General features: G+C 41.7%; 1 protein-coding gene across 1 annotated transcript; it reads left to right on the top strand.

The window, feature by feature from the left end:
• The first annotated feature begins 6,674 nt into the window (after positions 1-6,674).
• LOC147887678 (protein AUXIN SIGNALING F-BOX 2-like) lies at positions 6,675-14,069 on the top strand. Its single transcript, XM_087393467.1, has 3 exons — positions 6,675-7,837; positions 11,758-12,250; positions 12,976-14,069. The coding sequence occupies exons 1-3, from the start codon at positions 7,386-7,388 to the stop codon at positions 13,717-13,719; spliced, it is 1,689 nt and encodes a 562-aa protein (XP_087249593.1). The 5' UTR covers positions 6,675-7,385; the 3' UTR covers positions 13,720-14,069.
• The last annotated feature ends 7,156 nt before the right edge of the window (positions 14,070-21,225 follow it).

Below are 21,225 nucleotides of genomic sequence, written 5' to 3'. Positions count from 1 at the left end.
TTGATAAGTGCTATCCAACTTGTAGAAATTCCATTGTGCCTTCAAAGCCACCTCCATAGAGCATTTGACTAGAAGGAGAATTGTGATCGTACAAATACCTTATATTGGAGAAATAAGCATTAGTGCACAAGATATGGGATGTTCCATGTCAAGCATATAGACAACGATCCTTACAATGAATGCCTATCCCACCTCATGCAAATATGAAGAGTGTCGCAACGGGTCATGGTGGCAATAAGAAACAAGGTGCACATTTGAGAGGAACATACTACTAAGTGGTAGCATTGGAGCATAGCCCCTCTTAGAGTTAATGCCCACGGGAAGGAGAATGCACAATTAATGTGATTGAGATGGCTTGACCTTTTCGGTCATGTAGACTAATTGCCCAACTCGTTGGATTTTAGAGCTAGATAGCACCATCCAAAGTCATAGTACCATTTTACGCACCAAATCACTTTGAAGTCGATCACTTTGCTCTTATTTCATCTTATGGCAACCTTTTTTGTTCTTGTGTGAAGTGGCTCTTAGACTAGCCACATCCATGATCGCATAGATGGTGAAGAGTTGCATGGTGATTGGAAGGCTTGGCCACATTTGCCTTTCGAATAGGGGTGGCATCGTGCTTCATCATGGATATCGATTCTCAAGATAATGGCTCTCTATTGCAACTTGCAATGGAGGGGCTATAAGTGGCCCTCCATTGTCCCTCCATTCCTACTACTAGTGGGGAACTTGTGTTGTGGGGCAGGAACAAGAAAAGATTCTAGATGCCTTCACCAATCGCCTTCTTGGACATGACCTGCTTGTGACATAATTTTTCCCATCTCGAGGGCGGGAAAAACACCATGCACAAAATTTTTAGCCCAATCACAAAGACTACAAAGTCCTCTAGCTTTTCCCTATTGTTCTAAATCAAGGGAAAATTGGCTTAGTACCCTCTACTTCCATTATAATCTATCCACATTTGTATGATGGGTTCTTTCAGCTACAGTTCATAGCCATTAGTCACACTCTCCTGTCATGCTATTTTAGGAAATTTGTTTCTTCCCATTTACAAAAGCCAACTTGGTTCCAATATGTTTCTCATGGTAGATTTGTTTCAAACTTTTGCCTTTCTCAGCTTTGTAGATGGCATTGCAGGCTCTAATTGCTAAGATATGGATGCCGTAAAGCATAGGCTAACAGAGGAGTTATTTCGATTGTTCAATTGTAGAATTGTTCTACTCGAAGATTACTTTTGAAAGTCACCCTTGATCAGGCATTTTTTAGAAGAAGAACATGTGCCTATCGAGTCTCTGTCACATAGAATCAAGGAGGTTATCATCCTAAGTCCTCAAGGAGCTACAAACATCATTGTATAGTGACCTACAACACCGGCCTATATCAACGATTTTGATGGTGAAGGAATTGCACACAGCTTGAAGAATACGTGACCCAATAGAATTTGGAGGCGATGATCCAAGGTTTGAAGAAATAGTCCCCTCCAAAGCTTTGAGAGCTTCTTGAGGTAGTTTCTAAGGGAGCCATGAGCTTCCAACCGAGTTTTTAACATGTGCAGGCATGCAAGCGCTTGGCACAATACATTTTACTTTTTTCTTCACTTGCGCAAAATGCATATAGACTTCTCAATTGAAGGCAACTGGGGCATCTGTTCCAAAAAAAAGCGAGTGCCTCCTTAAGCTAAGCATCTCTCGGCCACACTCGTCCCACCATTCTACGGCCTTCAGAGTTTGGGCACTCCTGTGTAGGCTCCTTCTAGAATCTTCAACCCACCTTAAATTGTGTGAGCCATATATCCATCGCCACTTGTATATTTTAAATCAGAAGACCTTGGGTTCGTCTATTATAGAGCAGAGATCCACTCTTTTGCTGTCCCTTGCTCTACGAAGGTTGGTAACTTGTGTTCTTAGATTCTCAAGCAAAAAGTCTGCAATGGCTTCACCTAACGCTTCTGTGGGGATCTAGGGAGGCAGTGGAGCAGTGGTGAAGGATTCTTCACTATGTTTTACTCAAATTATGTCAAAAACTTCATGTTCAAGTACTTCCAGGATGGACCATGAGTACCAACAATCGTCCAACAATTGGTTTTTTGCAAGTCGCGTTTGAAAGGAGTACTTCATAGTTGCCTCGCTTGTTTACAAAATCTTGTCTAATATGGGTGACATGGTAATCGCCAGACCTTTTATGTCGACACACATGAGGCCTCAAGCCTTTCACTAAAGTGATATAGTTTTGGTGGAAAGGTAATGTTCCAAATGGCCTGCTTGATTGAAAAATGCCAAACATTTCAACTCCAAATGACATCTAAACGTTATCAATTCGAGAAGATGGAATTCCCAATCCTCTCAAACGTCCATCCTCTCACCATCTACACTTGTCCACTATTGGTTCCTCCATGTTGCCACACATCCTCTCTTTGTTTTCACTTTGTGCATGGGTAATAGGTATTAGATTCTACATCTTTTTCAAACTTCGCATGAAGATTGTAAGTTTTATCTTTATTGAATGCACATTCAGAAACTAGACTATAGGAAATAGGAGTATATGTGAGACTTCAATTCTTGCTTTTTGTACACTGTGAGCTTTGGCATTGTAGCCTCTTAAAAATGTATTGCAAATGTGCAAGGATGGTAGGCAAAGTACTTGATGGAAGGAAATAGGAAAGGCCCTTGGAGTCACAATGATCTATGGCAAAAAAGGCAAGTTTAAGTTACAACATTTTTTCCACTTGTGTTTGAAAACTTGTTGCCAGTTCCATGAATTTACCCATTTCGGCTGTTGAAGCAAAGTCCTTGTTGTTGCATTTAGTGCTCTTTGTGAAGATTGTAAAAAGGTCGTGTAGTTTGTGGTGGATGAAATTGCTAAAAGAGAAGAGAGGAGACAGGGCCAAAAAAAGGTAAGGTTGGAAAGGTGTGTGTATGTGTGTTGTGATGAAAAACTGAGGTCTAATGTTTTTTATTTTTTGCAATAAAATTGCCAAAATTTTATTAACAGAAAGGTAAAAAACTGTACAAAGAAAAAGAAATCCGCTAGCCTTTGCGTAGAAAGGCAAAAGCAACTATTCCCAAAACTTGCTCACCATCTTTAAAGCCTCACTTCTCCTTCCAAAAAACAGGGCTGTTCTCTTGAAGTCCATCATGAAATCCTCAACTAGCAATCTTGCAAACGGGTGTCGTGTTAAAAACCATCTTGTTTCTAAGAGGGCCAAATATTCATAATGACTAAACTCCTCATCGGCTGCCATAAAGCATCATTCATTCCATTCTTGTCTCCCAGCAACGCAACCTTCCATCTGAGATTAAAGGAAACTTGAATAGATCTAAATCTTGACACCACTCCTCTTCATAAGTCACGAACTAGTAAACACTCCCCAAGTAAATGGTAATGCGTTTCCCTGTGTTTATTGTAGTACAAGTATAAGGGGAAACCGTCAGATTCCAATTGGAGAACCTGGCTCTGACAGGCAGCTTACCCACCAACACCCTCCACAACATCAAATTGCTTTTAAAGGAGGGGGTAACCTTCCATACTCTCAGTAGTCTCATGGCTCAAATGCCAAGCCTATCCAATGGGGCAGCACTTCGCCATTGGTCCCATGCCACTATAGAGCTCTACACACTGTCATCTCCTCATTAAAATCTTTTAAACTCAGTTTTGTAAACGGCTTGCCCGTTTTCCATAGAAAGCCTCTATATAGAAAGTACACTCTTTAAAGATGGGGCTAGGAGGCCAATCATCTGTGATCCTCTCCAAGAGAGATCCGACTACTTCACACTCAGAATTAGACAAAGCATAGGTTCACTTAATACTGCATAGATCTAGCCATTTGTGTCCCCCGGATCCCATACCTCTCTAAAAGTTCTCAGCCCCTTTAAACAATCGTGCCTCCATTTTGGGATGAGTAGCAATCAGGGCAGGCCCTTCATTAAAAGCATAATCCGAAAGCTAGATGGACCTTCCCAGCGAGGCATCTCCATGTAAGGTCATGAGGCCTGCCCAACTGCACCCTTTAACTTTGCTCTTCCAAATCTGTATCATAAAACTTCATTTTTGGTTTTCATTTGCAGTAAACCCGAAACCCCACATTGTTTGGGTGACACAGCTAGATTCCAATTGAAGGCATGCCATCTTTCCTCCCAAACGAGACTATCTACCTTTCTGAGACAAGCATTGGAAAAAGGCAATATGGACAATACATAAACCATCAATGACTTCATCACATGCTTAGCCACTGTGATCCTACCTGCTAGGGAGAGCACTTTCTGATGCCATCTGTCAAGCTTACCTTTGATTCTTTGGAGAGCCCACTCAAACTTACTCTTAAGGGAAACCCCAACTCCCAATGGACAGCCTAGATATCTTTCGCTCTGAGGAATCCAATTGAGTTGGAAATTGGTTGATCACTCTGGCTTACCATCCCAAGAAAGCCACACACTAGTAGACTTATCACTATTAACTTTGGAATCGAATAGAGTAGCAAATTCATCAATTATTCCCATGAATCTGTGGACATTCTCCTCATTCCCTGCCAGGAAACTAGTATTGTCGTCTGCAAAGAACTGTGAGCAAAAAGCCGACCTATCTGGTAACTATATACCCTTGAGGCTACCTGAGCTCAAGTGAGAGTCAATGTGACAGAGCTTGCAAAGAGAAGTGGTGCCAAGGGGCACCCTTGTCTTATAGATCTATGAAGGGGAAAAGTTTGATAGTGATATCCATTGACAGAAACTATCGATTGCGCATTAGTAAACATCTTAATGAGTCTACAGAAACCGGATCCAAACCTGAGGGCATCCATCATTTTTAGAACAAAATCCCAATTGATCCTGTCATAAACCTTTTCCAGGTCGAGGTTAAGCATAAGAATCCGATCATTCTGCGTTAACGCCGCATAGTCCATAGCCAGCAAGGCGTTGAGGATGGCCTCATGAATGTTTCTTCCCATCACAAACCCGAACTGGTTTGGGTGAATTAGCCTCCCCAAAATAAACTTGATCCTTTTGGCCAACAACTTAACAACCACCTTGTAAAACGAATTCAACATTGAAAGCGGTCTCCATTGGCTGGGATTCATCCTATTATAGCTCTTCGGGTTTAATTTTATGTCTCTCGTGTTTATCTTTTGTGTCATCCCACCTTTCTGAACACATTAGTTTATCAACAAGAGCATCTCACCTTTGCAAGTCTCCCAATAATGCTGGAAGAATTCAATCGGCATCCCATCAGGCCCCGAGACCTTGTCTTTCACCATTTGCATAACAGTGAATTTGACTTTTGCTTCCAAGAAGGGTCTTTGCATCATCAAAGCCTCATGGGGGCGGACTTTCTTGCCCATTCAATTAACATTAAACTCAAGTTTAATGTTAAGTGAAGGGTAATTTTTGAAAATTAACCTTTAAATTTGGAAATAAGAGTCATATTTTTGCTTGAAACTTGGAAGATTTCAAAAAAAACCTTTAAAAATTTCACCTTAAGGGTTCTTAAGTCATAAATGTGAACATTTGCATTGTGGAATGTCATTTCCAAATTACCTAGTGGCATGGAAAGTGCGTAGTGTTGTTGTATAGCTTATTGCTGCTTTAATCTTCTTTTCCTTTTACTCTTATTTTCCATGAAAAAGAACATTGGCAAAGAGAGAGAGAGAGAGAGAGAGAGAGAGAGAGAGAATTGAGCTTTAATGTGAGGTGAATGGCAAATTTTGGAGAGTAACCTTTAAATTTGAAAATAGAAGCTTTTAAAACCTCTAAAATCCGAAGGCATTCTAGACTCTAGTTATATTTTTTTTGCTGAGAACTTGCAAAATTGGGAGGTTTTAAAACCTTCAAAATTGCCTTCAAATTTTGGAAGTTTTAAAACCTCGAAACGTTAAAGGCATTTTAGATATATATTTGCTTTTTTCAAGGCCCGTTAGTTAGATTTGAAGGCACAAGATTTTAATAAAATGTTGAACACTTATAGTTATCGTCTCAGGGGCCCAGAGCAAGCCCAGCGCGTGCTCCCTGTTGTCGTGTTCCAAAGTCCTCTTTAATGTTAGTTATATGTGAAGGCATGATAGTTATATGTTAAATGTGAAGGCATGTTAGTTATATTGCAAGGGACGTCAATATTAGTTATATGTGAAGGCATGTTAGGTATATGGTAAGGCATCGAGTTATATATTTTGCTGAGAAAATAGCAAGGTTTCAAATAAAATGTTGAGCAGGAGGGGAGAGGAGGGCCCAGAAATCGAAGCGGAGGCTTATCGTCGAAAGGGCCGAGAGCTGGTAATGATGATGATGACGATGATGATGATGATGATGATGATGATGATGAAGAAAACATGATGAACATCATATTGCTGTTTGGTCGTCGTCTTCAATTGTGTCTGAGGACTCTCAACTGCCCTCCTCTCTTCCATCATCTCAACTTTCATCTTTAAACAAGCGCAGACACACACACACCCACACACACACTCACGGTTGACGGAACACAGGCACAACAGGCAGATGAGCTCTCTCATCATCCATCACTGCCTCCTCTCCTAGCCTCATCCGCCTCTTTATCACCTTTCTTCTCCCTCCATTGTTTGATTCAGAGCGGCCGCCGCAGCACCAAACGCCGGATATTCAGAGCTCCTGCACCAGCCCTCGGCCCGTTGCTACCTCACCCCCAGCTCCACTCTCATGCATCATCACCTTCAGATAGGGACTCCTGCCGCAGCGACGCACCGCTGCTCACTCAGCCATCGCTCAAGCAGTCCAAGCTCGGCACAGGCAAGACTCTCTGCTGCATCATCACCACCTCTGTCCATCAATGGCCCCATGATCTTTTCCCTTCATCCATCCTTCTTCTCGCCATTGCTCCGCAGCTCATCCCGTACGGCTGTCCTTGCTCATCCGTCCCATCATTCCCCTTCCTGTACTGTGCGGAACGATACAGCCAGGCTTCTTCCTTCTCGCCTTTTGTCCCCGTTCGTCGGTTCGGCTTAACCTCTCCTGTACCGCAAAGTCCAGCTGTTTCACAAGCCTTTCAGTGGTACGCTTCGGCACAGGAAACGTTGTTCTGCCTGCCCTCAAGTGAAACGCTGTTGCTGTGCTTTGTCGTTATCTATTATTGTTGCTTGCCGCAGAATTCATTGTAACACCTTGCCTGCGTAGATCTTCGCTGGAGATCTCTCCTCGATCTTCAAAAGGGGCAGAACTCCTTAGTTGCGGAGAGCCGACACCCCAAGCAAGGGTCTTGGAGCAAAATGGCTAAGGAGCTAAACAAGCTTGCTTAAACAACTTATTGTGGAGGATTAGCCCCAGGACATGTTCGGCTCGTTCTGATTCAGAGATTGTGCAGGCACGACTGTAGAAAACCTACGCCTGCCTTGTTTTCTTTCGCAGTTTTCCGAGCGTAGGAGAATGGCCCGCTTTCCGGAGGAGGTCTTGGAACATGTCCTGGCCTTTGTTACCTCTCACAAAGACCGAAATGCGGTTTCCTTGGTTTGCAAAGCATGGTATCGCGTGGAAGCGCTGAGTCGACATCGAGTTTTCATTGGCAACTGCTACTCTGTTTCCCCAGTTTTTCTCACTTGCCGATTCAGGAACCTGAAGTCCCTGACAATAAAGGGGAAGCCCCGATTTTCGGACTTTGGTCTTGTTCCTCCGGAATGGGGAGCTTATGCTGATCCATGGATTGCTCACTTGGCCGAGGCTTATCGGTGGTTTGAAGAGCTACGCTTAAAACGGATGGCGCTGTCAGACGATTGCCTTGCCTTGATTGCTCGGTCGTTTCCAAATTTTCGTACTCTAGTACTGACGAGTTGCGACGGATTCAGCACCAGTGGCTTGGCCCCCATCGCGGCCAATTGTAGGTACTGCTTCTAACTTTCAATTTGGTTTTCCTTGTCTTCTTGATGTTGCATTGGACTGATCAACAGCTGCAATTCGGTATTCACGTTACTATCAGTTTGAAAACAATAGCAGATGGTTTCGTTTTTTATTCTTTAGTGGTACTCCCTTTCTATTACATTGTGCTTGAGTTCAGAATGAGGCCGAGTAGGGGCGGTTTCCGACCTTTTGAAGGACGGCCTGCTGCTAGAAGAAGATTTTAGATAGCCAAATTACCTCTTTAGACGATATGGCTAAGAAGTTTCCATACTTGCTTTCAAGCATGTCAGCACTGTCTGGGTTGTGGATTTGTACATACAGACGTTAGTCTGCTGTCCAGTCACAGTGTGCTAGGGTAGCATTCTCACTCCTAAGTTTTATTGTTGCATTTTATGTCTTGGTTGGCCCCTGGTAGAGGAAGGGTATTGAAGAATGAACTTAGCAGAATGTATGTTTCCGCTCTGACGAGGGATGGTTCACTCTGCATTTCGAGTGCCTCGTATTTTGTTCTCAAACAGAGCCACCGTACGCCAGACTTCCAATCATTTCTTGCAGGTGGTGGGTATTTTGCTTATCTGGCCTTGCCAGGAAGTTAAGCTGGCTGCCCAGTAGTGAGCAATAACCTCTTGGATAACTTTCACGTGCATTGGATTTCTACTTCATCTTTTCTTTCTGGGACGCATGTAAACTGGTTTTTGGGTCGCTAGGAACCTCGTTTAGTCAACCTTCATGTGTACTGCCTATGGTAGTCGTCCTTGCTACCTCAGCTTGTGGCAGGCTGCAGCAGCTTATCGTGTGGGACTGTGAGAGTGATCAAAATATACAGGGAGCTTCATGCTCTTGAAATTTATGCCTGCTTTGCCTAGCTGTCAGAGCTTGTGAGCTGGATGATGTCAGATCTCCTTCTGGCAGGGCTAGTAGCTAAACATGATGTCAGGAGATCAATACTGTTGCCATTGGGGCTAGCTTGCTCTGGCAACTGAGCTAGAGCCCTCGTTTTTACTCCAGATGTCTCCCCATGGAAGGTGGGACTTGTTGGAGCCTCATCCAGGTCCTTCTGCTAGGCATGCAGATATCTTTAAGCTTTATGATTCTTTTAGAGGTGGAGACTGATCCCTCAGAAAGTGCCGAGCACAAGCAGACAATACTGTACCAAATGCCTAGCGCAAATGAATTAGTGGGCTTCCTGGTATGGTCAGAGACTTTACAGATTGTGGTGTGGATAGACCCTATCCAGCATCCCATCTTACGAAAGTTATGGAATCATGCCCTCAAAACTAGTGCAGAATTTATTGCATGAAACAGCTAATAAATGGTCCTTCTGCATAAATTATCCCATGTTTGTCTAATATCATATGCATAAATCATCGGATAAGGCTTTCTTTACCTATGAGTCCATATGCATATGAATCCTGATTGCAATTCATAATCGGCAGGTTTTTGTTCAGGAAGGACTCAGTAGCCTTCAATTAGAGGAAAAAAAATAAATTCCATGGCGGCCTATTCTAGTTAAAAGAACTGATTTTTTTTTTGCTCTAATAGAGGGCTACATCATGACAGCATACACACTCAAATGCGCAAAGAAATGCCAAATTAATACCTAGAATAGGTTGTGCCAGTGCGGCCTATTCTAGATAAAAAAATTTGGCATTTCTTTGTGCATTTGTGTGTGTGTTCTTGAAGGACTTAGGGCCTTAGCACATGGATGGGGCTAGCATGGGTTTAGGATGGGAATATTTTTGTCATCATTACTCCCATCCTACACCAAGTGGTCTAGGATGGATTTAGAATGGGAGTGCCACTTTTTCCCCCATCCTGGACCATGGCCTCTAGACCCTGGCAGCCAGAATGGGTTCCCCTTTTTTAGGGATTCAAAAACATGGAAGGATGACATGTGTCCTTGTCCCCACAAGGTTCCCACCTCTTAAACACATGAAATGATGCCATGTGTCCTCTTCCTCCTAAACCCATACCTAGTTCTTTTTTTGTTAGCACATGGTGGGATGGGAATAGGATAGAAATATGCATGGGAACACTTGGGACCACCTTTTCCCATTCCCATCCTATTTCTTTCCATGTGCTAAGCCCCTTAGTATATCCTTAATTAGAGCAAAAAAGACAACATTTTTAGCTAGAACAGGCTGCAGCGGGCTATTAAAAAGTGATTTTTTGGCTCTTATTGCTAGAGCTTGTCCCAGGTTTTCATGAAAACCAAATAAAAACAGGGCCTTTCTTTGAACCAAAACAAGCTCATGCTTAGGCTGGGCACTGCCAGCTGGTCTTGCAATCGAATCTCCTGTGTGTCTGCTCTTGGACAGCTGCAGCCTTCTACTTTGCCCTGGCTTTTGGGTCCTCCATAGACGGTGCTAAAAAGGGCTGAAAACCTTCTTGGATTTCACTTGTCTTTCATAAATATTTGTCCTTTCAAAACTGGCTTTTCATAATTTGCACAGAGAGAGAGAGAGAGAGAGAGAGAGTGTGTGTCTGTACATGTATGTTGTAACTAAGTCGATTCTTGTTTTCCTCCTAGAGAGAGAAAAAAGAAAGAGTTTATTAATGTCCACTGGAGACCTAAAAAGGTCTATGGGACAAAAGAGACCTGCTTATACATCAGTACAGAGAGGGCCATAGGCAACCTCCCTGGGAGTATCATCAGCTTCCTCCAAAAAAACAAAACACATAGAACATAAAACATAAAAGGAACTAAGTACTAGGCTATGGAGTGGCCATTACATCAGTTTAAGACTGAGGGTCTTTAGATTTTGTCGTAAATTCTCTAATCACTGCAAGACCGTCACGATATACTGCCCATTTTTCCTGCTTCCCTGGCTGCCCGAACCTTAGCAAGCTCGGTAGCTTTGTTCTTCAGTTGGGTCTTTACATGTATGTTTTAACTAAGTCGATTCATGTTTTCCTCCTATTTTGTTCTCTCTCGTCCTTTGGTTCGTTGGTTTGGCTCGCTAAAATGTGTGTTTGGGGGGGGGGAGAGAGAGAGAGAGAGAGAGAGAGAGAGAGAGAGAGAGAGAGAGAGGTCCTCCAAGGAATGAACTGGACAGGGGGGATCGGATCCTCCTGTCAGGAGGTATTATTGAAGGTGGAGGCTGATGGCTGAGTGTGCCAGAGCTCCCTATAGGGAGCCATGTGTCACAGGTTGGTTGGGCTCAGCTCAAGAACCCCCCTGGCTACCGTCGTATAGAGAGGAGAGAACCTATGAGTCTATATAAGAGCTGCATCTGATAAGGGAGGAAAAATACTCATGTCATGCCACGTAGCACATGACTGCTGCTGCCATGTCTAAGAGCTCACGATGTTGAATTTCAAAGCTCAAGACGAGCTGTGAATGGACATTTTGAAGGGCACAATGGTGAGTTTATGAGCTCAGAAGCAACAGCAAATGGGAAGTCCTAAACTTTGTATAGCCTTACACCTGACAGTGATTTAGCTGACAGGTAAGATAGAGATATGTAGACTGGTATAGTTCCATACTTTCCTGTGTTCTAACGAGTCAGGGATCCTCGTAGTGACAGCTGCCATAGCTTGCCCCAGTCCCATCATGAAGAACATGCTCATCAACTGGCACGATGGAGCCATCCCTCCTGCACATGTATCCTGAAGAACATGCCCATCAAAGGGCATGACAGGGCCATCACTCCATCGCTTGCTCTGATACGGTGCCAAAAGCTCCTCATAGGGAGCCACACTTAACTCTGCCCCTCTGTACCTTGATGCATCACATCATATTAGATATATAAAAATGTATTTCACTAACATTACTTGTGCTAGCACTTTACTGGCGAGTTTGTAATTTTCATTCGGAGATCTGAAATTGAGTGTCGTCGAGTAAAAGCGAGGCAAGTCAATTTCCTTGTTTTTTCTGAAATTTGATGTTATCCAATAAATGCAGGCACTTGCAAGATTTGGAGCTGCAGGAATGTGAAGTGGATGACACGGGAGGGCATTGGCTGAGTCGTTTTCCTGATTCCTTTACATCCCTTATTTCTCTCAATATTGCATGTACTTCAAGTGAAGTCAACTTTGAAACCCTTGAGAAACTTGTTGGGAGATGCACCTCACTGAAGAGCCTGAAGTTAAATGATGCAGTATCGTTTGAGCAGCTTGAGCGCATTTTACGGAAAGCTCCACAGCTTACTGATCTTGGCACAGGCTCCTTTTATGCTAAAGAAGCGTCACAGATCAGGTCTTTTGAAAGGGTTATCTCGAATTGCAAGGTGCTACAAAGCATATCTGGTTTTTGGGACGTTGCTTCTATATGTCTTCCATCTCTCTATCCAATTTGTGGCAATCTCACTTCCCTCAATTTGAGCTATGCAATTTCTCTGCGGAGCACAGATATGATAAAGCTTATCGGCAACTGCCACAAGCTACAGCGGCTTTGGGTACGTCGAGCCCTGCTTGGAACCCCTTGTTTATGTTCGTTTTTTGGATTGGATGTTAGGGAAATGCATGTAAGTGCTCTTAGGGAAATTCGATCCTTTGCACTTAGGAATAGAGAGCGTTTTGTTCTTATTAAAACGGTAGCAGAATTATTCGCAAGTCTGCAAAGACAATGTCAATTGTTGCTATACATTTTCAGTGCTGGGCTTTCGTTCGTTAAATGAATAATTAATACAGTATGCTGTAAGCATGGTAGCTTCCCTTTTAGACTCGTCTTGACAGCTTCAATATTGCTTTAGAAAACAGTGCTTTATTCCTAGACGTCACAAAAATTAAACACATTGGTTCAGACAGCTCCAGAAACTTCAAAAACTTTTCCAAACACTTGTAAATCATCGTGAACCCGATTACACATGATGACTACAAGTGCTCATTCTTGTTCCTTTGAATGAAATGTCTGAACTTCTCCTGGCAAGTTTTGGCATTTCAAAAATGGCATGATCTTCACGTTAAGTGCATCGGAAGCTGATTCATTTTTATCTGGTGAAACGCAAAAGATCAAGTAACCAATGAAACTATGTGAAAATGAATTAGCAACACGCTTATCTTCATAGGAAGTGCTTTAAGAGTCTTCAAAGGTTGGCTGCATGTTTTGCGCGTTCTTGTGCATCTTCATTTTCTTTGGTTACCTTTGCAGGGGTGCTTTAACGTATTTAACACTGTGCAGGTGCTCGATTCTGTGGAAGATGAAGGTTTGGAGGCAGTTGCCTCAACTTGTAAGGAGCTTCAAGAGTTGCGAGTGTTCCCCCTGCATGATCAAGGGCACGCCTCTGTTTCAGAGGAGGGGATCGTTTCAATCTCAAGGGGTTGCCCGAAGCTGACATCCATTTTGTATTTTTGTGGACGAATGACAAATGAGGGCCTCACGATCGTGGCAAAGAACTGCTCACAGCTGACTTGTTTTCGTCTCTGCATTTTGGAGCCGGAGATGCCAGACCATCTGACCAAAGAGCCTTTAGATGAAGGTTTCGGAGCAATTGTCAAGTGCTGCAAAAACCTCAAACGGTTTTCTCTTTCTGGTTTGCTCACGGACCGAGTTTTTAGCTACATCGGCATGTATGCCAAGCAAGTGGAGATGCTTTCATTGGCTTTTGCTGGAAAGAGTGACCTTGGCATGCAGAGGATCTTGGAAGGTTGCCCAAAAATGAAAAAGCTGGAGATACGAGACAGCCCTTTTGGGGATTCTGCTCTTCTCTTCGATGTGCAGAAATACGAGTCCATGAGGTCACTTTGGATGTCTTCATGTAGGGTCAGCGTAGATGGTGCTGTATCGCTTGCTAGAGCCATGCCTTCTTTGAACGTGGAAATTATCAAAGATGAAGATGATCAGGATCGAGTAGATAAACTGTATGTTTATCGAACAGTCGCAGGACTACGTCCCGATATGCCTCCCTTTGTTCAGACATGCTAGAATGAATGTAGGCAAACCTTCTCTGCAACTTACGCAACGATGGCGTATCCATGGACTATTGCTGGATGAAGTTATGCAAGGCCACTGTCTTGTTCTGAGACACTATCTTTGTCTTTTGGCTGTGATAAAGACGTTGAAAAGTGTAGTTTGAGCTTCCTCTCTGTTTTCGATTTTTCCTTGATGGGCTTCATACTCTTTGTATATATAGGTCCGAAGAGTATGCTCTTCAGATCCCATAAATTTGAAGGTGATATACCCTGACACGAGCCTCTGCCTCTGTGGAGTTGTGCAGCTTATTTTTCACGTCTCCATTCATTTCCAAAAACTTAAAGAGAATGCTTGGTGTTTCATTTGATACGTCTTGATAGCATAGTATTAATGGTAATGGATGTGGAGCGAGAGAGAGAGAGAGAGAGGGGGCGCGCTCGAGCGAGCTGGCATCCATGAGTAATCAAAGGATGGCCCCAAATGAGTGCCTTGCTGTAGTGTATCGGATTGTGAACTTGCTTAGCATGTCAAAAAGTCATAGAAGGTTCGTGGAAGATTTTTTTTTTAAATTTTTTTTGGGTAGGGGGGGGGGGGCAGGGTGGTACTCCCAGCCTTTTATCTCTAAAAGGGGAAATTCACAGAACCGCTATCACAAAAGAAGAAATCTGATATTAACCCCATAATATGATGGCCTTGTATGTCTGCACGAAGATGTTCTCCACTGAATAATTCTGGCTCAACATCCTGTGCACCCTGGCTGCCTTTACAAACCTTAATGCCAGACCTTTCTCCACTAGCCATTGGCATGATCATCAATGGTCCAAGATAATTGTTTTCGGCCAATCCACTTGCGCTGTTTGGATAGTACTCAAGTTGATTCTGATCAACTGCCAGTAAATTAAATTCGCCTTCGAGTTGATTAAATGTCTTCGAGTCAAATCTCCTATAATCTTATAGATGCTATTCGGAGTGAAACCTTTTGTTAGCATTAACTGCCACTCTATAACTTGGGACGCCCAAATGCTTTCTACTAAGCTGGCATACCCCCTCAGCCCTTTCTTTCCCTTGCATTGAAGAAATGGACTCACTTTCTTCCATGCCATCCCCTTTACTGAAACTCGATCCTTTTAACCTTAATGTCATGAGATAATTTTATATGTAACTCTTTCCACTTACTGGAGTGCCATTTGCTTGGTTGATAAACTGTTTGAATATTACAACCCACAATGCTTACGAGGGACCTTATCAAGATGGTCATTTATGGACCAATGCAACTGCTCTTGCTTGTAAATTTGGAAGGCCCAACCTTTCCCTAATACTTTGGGGTACGCATACCTATCCATGGAATCGAATGAAGCTTTCTATGTCATCCTCTTTCCATGCAAAGCTTTGGAGCTCCTTCTCTAAACCCTCCCAATGTGATTGGAGACATGCAAATGCTTGATAAATAAACTAGAGGCGGGGAGCGCATTTCACAACTTCTTTATTATCACATTTCTCAACAACTTTATTATCACATATTTCTCCAATCTCATAAAGTTATGAATCTAGGTAAACCTTTGAGTCATAGTGTAAGATGCATTGTCAACACCATATCAGAATCCAAGATGCTTAACCATTGAATTATGATCTCTACCCATTGAAAGCAAAGGTTATAATGGACATCCTTGCTTGACTAACCCCCTTAGCTCAAATTGTCCCACCAGAGTCATATCCACTTAATGGGAGCTCTTTGTGAGGCACCTTGAACTACAAGCCTGCTTAGTGGAGAGTGAGTGCTTGCATGCGTGAGGGTTTCCTTCAGGGAATGGGTTCCAATGGAGGGGTGAAGCGGCGGGGGTGTGAGGATTGTGCTAGCGTTCCGTTTGAGGATATCTTGATGAGAAGTGCTTTGATTGAGCTAGGAGAGGTGGTGTGAGTTGTTGGCACGAGCTGTTGCCCTTGGATTTGAAGATCAATTGCATGCAGACAAGATTGAGTGGATAGATTGTGTGTCATTCTATTTTGACGCGATCTAACCACGGGTGGAGAAGCTTGCCATCGAAGAAGTCTACCTCTCACACTAGGGTAGTTGCAGGATGCCCTCGGATTTGAAGATCAATTGGATAGATTGTGTGTCATTCCATTTTGACGCGATCTAACCAGGGGTGGAGAAGCTTGCCATCAAAGAAGTCTACCTCTCATGCTAGGGTAGTTGCAGAAGCTTTTGGCATTTGAATGTGAGATTCCTATGGAGGGTTATGTTGCTCGTTTCATGGGTAAAGGCTTTTTCCTCCTTGGTTGTGTGTCTGCAAATGACGTGCTTGGTAATCCTACATGTATTGGTGTTAGCACGTCACATGACCATGAGTCTCTATTTTATGACTACTTGTCATTCCATTTTGACTCGATTTGACTAGGGGTGGAGAAGCTTGCCATCGGAGAAGTCTACCTCTCACGCTAGGGTAGTTGCAAGAGCTTTTGGCATTCGAATGTGAGATTCCTATGGAGGGTTATGTTGCTCGTTTCATGGGTAAAGGCTTTTTCCTCCTTGGTTGTGTGTTTGAAAACGACGTGCTTGTTGGTAATCCTACATGCATTGGTGTTAGCATGTCACATGATCATGAGTCTTTGTTTTATGACTACGTGTCATTCCATTTTGACGCGATTGAAGAAGCTTGCCATCGGAGAAGTCTACCTCTCACGCTAGGGTAGGTGCAGGAGCTTTTGGCATTTGAATGTGAGATTCCTATGGAGGGTTATGTTGCTCATTTCATGGGTAAAGGCTTTTTCTTCCTTGGTTTTGTGTCTGAAAACGACATGCTTGGTGATCCTACATGTATTGGTGTTAGCACGTCACATGACCATGAGTCTCTATTTTATGACTACGTGTCATTCCATTTTGACACGATTTGACTAGGGGTGGAGAAGGTTGCCATCAGAGAAGTCTACCTCTCACGCTAGGGTAGTTGCAGGAGCTTTTGGCATTCGAATGTGAGATTCCTTTGGAGGGTTATGTTGCTCGTTTCATGGGTAAAGGCTTTTTCCTCCTTGGTTGTGTGTCTGAAAACGATGTGCTTGGCAATTCTACATGTATTGGTGTTAGCACGTCACATGACCATGAGTCTCTGTTTTATGACTACTTTCTTCTACTTTGCTTCTTTTTTCTGTGTGCATCCCATGGAGCAGCCAAGAGAGATGCCTATGCCATCTGAATACCAATTGTTCCAATGAACAATCCCTAGTTGTTTTGGCTGTATGCCAATGTTTCCATGCCTTTTTCATAAAATCACATCAAGGGACCATTACTAAACATTCGAGTGTTGAACATGTATAAAGCTTTGTACACATCTTAATTTGAATAGCTCCATTGCCTTGAAAAGTTCTATTTGCAGTAGGCTTGGATGATACCATTTTTGTGGATTTCGCGCAAGCATATACCTACACGTAGTAATTTATGCATCAATGGGCTGTTATTACATAATGTTGAAGTGTGGAATGGGCATGAATCTTTGCATAGGTTTACAGTTGAGTAGTTTTCATGCCCTTGTAATGTGCATGTCGACTAAATACTATTTGTGTGGTGTGGCATGCAAAACTTGTCATCCTTGCACATGTGGTGCATATATACAGTGAAATTGCATTGGTGGACTCTTACAAATCTTCATGTGTTAGATGGTATAAACTTCGAACTTTAGTAAACACGATTCCCTTTCCAAGTTTAATGTGTATCGGATATCATATGTATGGTTTCACACACGAAATCCCCAAATTTTGCACATGCATGGAAGTTGAGTAAGTTTCATATGCCCTTGCAAAATTTCATGTGGATCAAATACTACTTGTGGATGTGTGCATGTGAAACTCCCAAATATTACATAAGTGTGGTGCGTACATGAAATAAAAAGCACATCATTGAATCTTTACAAATTGTTCAATTGTGGGTGGAGAATATGAAACTTTTCATATGCCTTAATTTGAGTAAGTTTAACATGCAATAAATGCACATCAATGGACTTGGGGGTTTCACTACTAAGAAATCCAATGTATAATGAGCGTTCAAGGGGTATTTAAAAAACTCGTTAGTTAAAATTTAAAATGAACCTCTTCTTTATCGACTATTAAATGGAATTTTTTCAAACTCAATTAAAAAACCACTTATATTAATGTATTTTTGTTAATTTATATCAATTTTTTGAATTGAAAACCCGTGCAACACATGGTATAGTAACATAATTTTAGGCGAACCCCCTCGGGTAGTGGGCACTACCAAATGTTCAAGAGTTGGATGAGCAATTATTATTTTAATTTATTTTCTTGCAAATTTGAATTCTCACATACGTCAAATATTATTTGAGTGGCTAGGCATGCAAAAATCCCTACTTTTGCATATGGGTGTTGTGTAGGTGCAACCTAGCTACATTGGTGGACATTTACCAAATGTTTAATTGTTAGTTGAGTATGAAACTTTGTATAGGTCTTAATTTGAGTAAGTTTCATTCCTTTTCAAACTTTTGTGTGGATATTAAACACATTTTATAAGGGGGTGCAAAACTTTTCTAGTTTTAACATGTATATTAGACACATGCAATAAAGTATGTGTCGATGGACTGCTACACATTGGTTGAGTGTGGGGTGGGTATGACACCATGCAAATGTATTAAGTTGAAAAAGTCTCATTCCCTTACAAATTTTCATGTGGATCTGGTATGGTTTGTCTTGTTGGGCACGTGAAGTTCCTAAATGTTGCACATACATGCTGCGTATGCGCAATAAAATGCTTCAATGGATGAATGTTGAGGTATTGGATAGTATATATTTTCGTAGGTCTTATGCTGATTATTTCATGAGGATCATGTGGATTGCATAGTATTTTTATGGTTTGGCATACAAAATTCCTCAATTTGGCATCCAAAACTCCCCAATTTTTATGGTTTGGCATACAAAGTTTTCCAATTTTGCACATGTGGTGCGTACGTAAATATGCATTAGTGGACCATTACCAAATGTCCAAGATTTGGATGGGTATGAATCTTTGCATAGGTCTCAGTTTAATTAAATTTCATGCCCATGCAAAGTTTTGTATACCATTTGTGTGGATGTGCATGCACAAATCTTCAATTTTGAACATGCATAGTATGTACGTGCAATGTTGGACGTTTACCATCAAATTTTTGATGGGCATGAAACTTTGCTCAAGTCTTAAGAAAGCTCCATGCTCCTAAAAAGTCACATGTAGGGGGTGGGCATGCAAAATTCCTGAAGGTTGCACGCATAGTGCATGCATGCAATAAAATATGCAGTGGTAGACTGTTTGGTCATTGCAGAATAGGGTATAGCAAATCAAAAGTCAATTTTGTGGACATACCACATTGCCTTGGTGGGTGCGATTTAGAATTGAAAAGAAAAGATCACGTCCTTTCTGGGTTTTTTTCTAGCTTGACGATTGTTATAGATGGGTGCATTGGGGGCCGCTTGTATTCAACTAACCGGATGTAATTGTCAAAATTGGCTAGCATTAATGTTCTAAATGCCATGCAGGGCTCCACATGTCACACTATAAGCTTTTAATAGACAAGCTTACAATGAGAGGTGTGTGGCACTTTGCAAGCTCATAGTGGTGTGCAGAGTAGATAGCTAGCCTAGATTGACCATCGTGCTAGATCTTGATGTGATTTAGCATTTAGAGCTTCTTTTTAGATCTATTTTTTTAGGAGCATGCCAATTCACTAGCTCAGATTAACCATCATGTTGGCTCACTTGGAGATATTGGAACTATCTCGAGCTAGTCTATCTTAAAATATCTTAGCATTTAGAGCTATTTCGCAAGCTCATGGCACCACATGCCTAAATTAACCTTTGAATATACAAATACATGCAAAGTAATATCTCCACTGGGATTGTTTAGTATAATCGCATCCACTCCAAGCCTACCTCTTGGTTGACCTAAACGAGACCTGAGCAAGCCTAGTCGAAAATCAGCTTTGGAACATTAATGAAACTATAACAAAACATAGTGCATGTGAAGTTACAACCACCAGGTTGGTCTAGGACAGTGAAATGAACTTTGAGTACAAATAAAAGCAACCATCAACAAGAGCACTAGAATTGACATGCATTGTGTCGACCATGTGTATCATGTGATTGTTGTCAAACTACTTGCATCTTGTCCTCTTTCTATATGTATCCTTCTTGTTTGGAGAAACATTCATGTTATGCATTCCCACATCAATCATGGACATCTTAATTAGCTGGTGGAGTAAAGGAAATCGTCAGTTTGGAGATAGCAAAAAATGGGTAATCAAATGACTGCTGCACAGATTCTATGTAGCTCCATAGGCAAAATAACTATAATGGCATCGATATCATTTGATTTCCCTTTTCGAATCCCCATCTTCAAAGTATTCCCTTGGCTTTATAGGTAATCAATATTTCCATGAGTTGAAGTGGGAAAACATAACAAAAGACTTTCTCCAAATAGATCATCGATGGCATCAAAAGGATTCTTGGGCAAGATTTGCTTTTCAACTTTCCTATCTAGTAGTCTGGTGTTTGAATTAAACCAATCCAATGGAAAATTAAGTTCAGGAACACAAAGAAAACTTATTAAACCATATTGAGTGCTTTACAACTTTGAGTACATTGGAGTATCAAAAGAAAGTTTTAGCCCTAATTTTTAGGATAATCACCACATTAGGTAGTTTGAACACAACTCTATTAACTTTTTTGAAAAACTTACATTTGGAAATTCACAAAAGGAGAATCCAATCCTCCATATACCACTACCTTTAAGGAGGTAGTGCTAATAAACACAGAGTATGTGAAATATATCAACATTCTAATTATCGAGCTTAGTATAGGCTAATACAGTCACATTAATTCCAAGACACCTTGAACAATCATAGTACCCAAACCTACCAAGGAATTTATCTCTCTAGCACAAAGTGTATGGTTTCTCTCTCTCATACAATGTGCAACAACTTTCTCTCTCTAGCACAAAGTGTGGATTTTAGTATTTCTCTTTCTAGAGCATGATTTTACAAGTATGTCTATATATTTTCTAGAGATTTCTTTGGCTATCTTTGCATCAAATCTACCTTCAACCTCAGATTTACAAATGGTACTTTCTACACACTCCAAACACATTGTAATTTCATATTGGTCGCTCTAGACTATGCTTTTGATGATTATTGCCACAGGGTTAACAACTTCCCCGAATTGATTTGATTACCAAGCCTTAGGGTATGGGATGGAAATTTTTTGGGATTCTATTCATGCATTTTTTTAAATTGTGCTAATGTGTGAGCACTCTATACATGAGTAGTGAGGTAGGAATTCTTCCTATGTGCTTATTGTTGGGAACCCTTGTAATGGCTAGGCAATACCCTTGTAATGGCTAGGCAATCTAAAATCCAATACTTCTAAAAGGATAGGCAATACCCAAAACAAGGGCGCTAGGTTAAAACATTTTAGATGTACTTGTAATGGCTATTTGTACGTATAAAATTGAGTGCTAGTGTGATAATCTAATGCTAACTA

Source organism: Dipteris shenzhenensis, chromosome 22, assembly GCF_047967505.1.
Source record: "Dipteris shenzhenensis isolate YYH24624 ecotype China chromosome 22, Dip_SZ_1.0, whole genome shotgun sequence".
NCBI lineage: Eukaryota > Viridiplantae > Streptophyta > Polypodiopsida > Gleicheniales > Dipteridaceae > Dipteris > Dipteris shenzhenensis.
Note: the sequence above shows the minus strand (reverse complement) of the source record. Positions and strands in the feature narration are given on the sequence as shown.

What these genes read in the sequence shown, in the direction of transcription:
- LOC147887678 (XM_087393467.1), top strand. Translation starts at nt 7,386, where the DNA reads ATGGCCCGCTTTCCGGAGGAGGTCTTGGAACATGTCCTGGCCTTTGTT. An exon ending in CCCATCGCGGCCAATTGTAG is followed by an intron (nt 7,838 to 11,757) that starts GTACTGCTTCTA and finishes CAATAAATGCAG; the next exon opens with GCACTTGCAAGATTTGGAGC. An exon ending in ACAAGCTACAGCGGCTTTGG is followed by an intron (nt 12,251 to 12,975) that starts GTACGTCGAGCC and finishes AACACTGTGCAG; the next exon opens with GTGCTCGATTCTGTGGAAGA.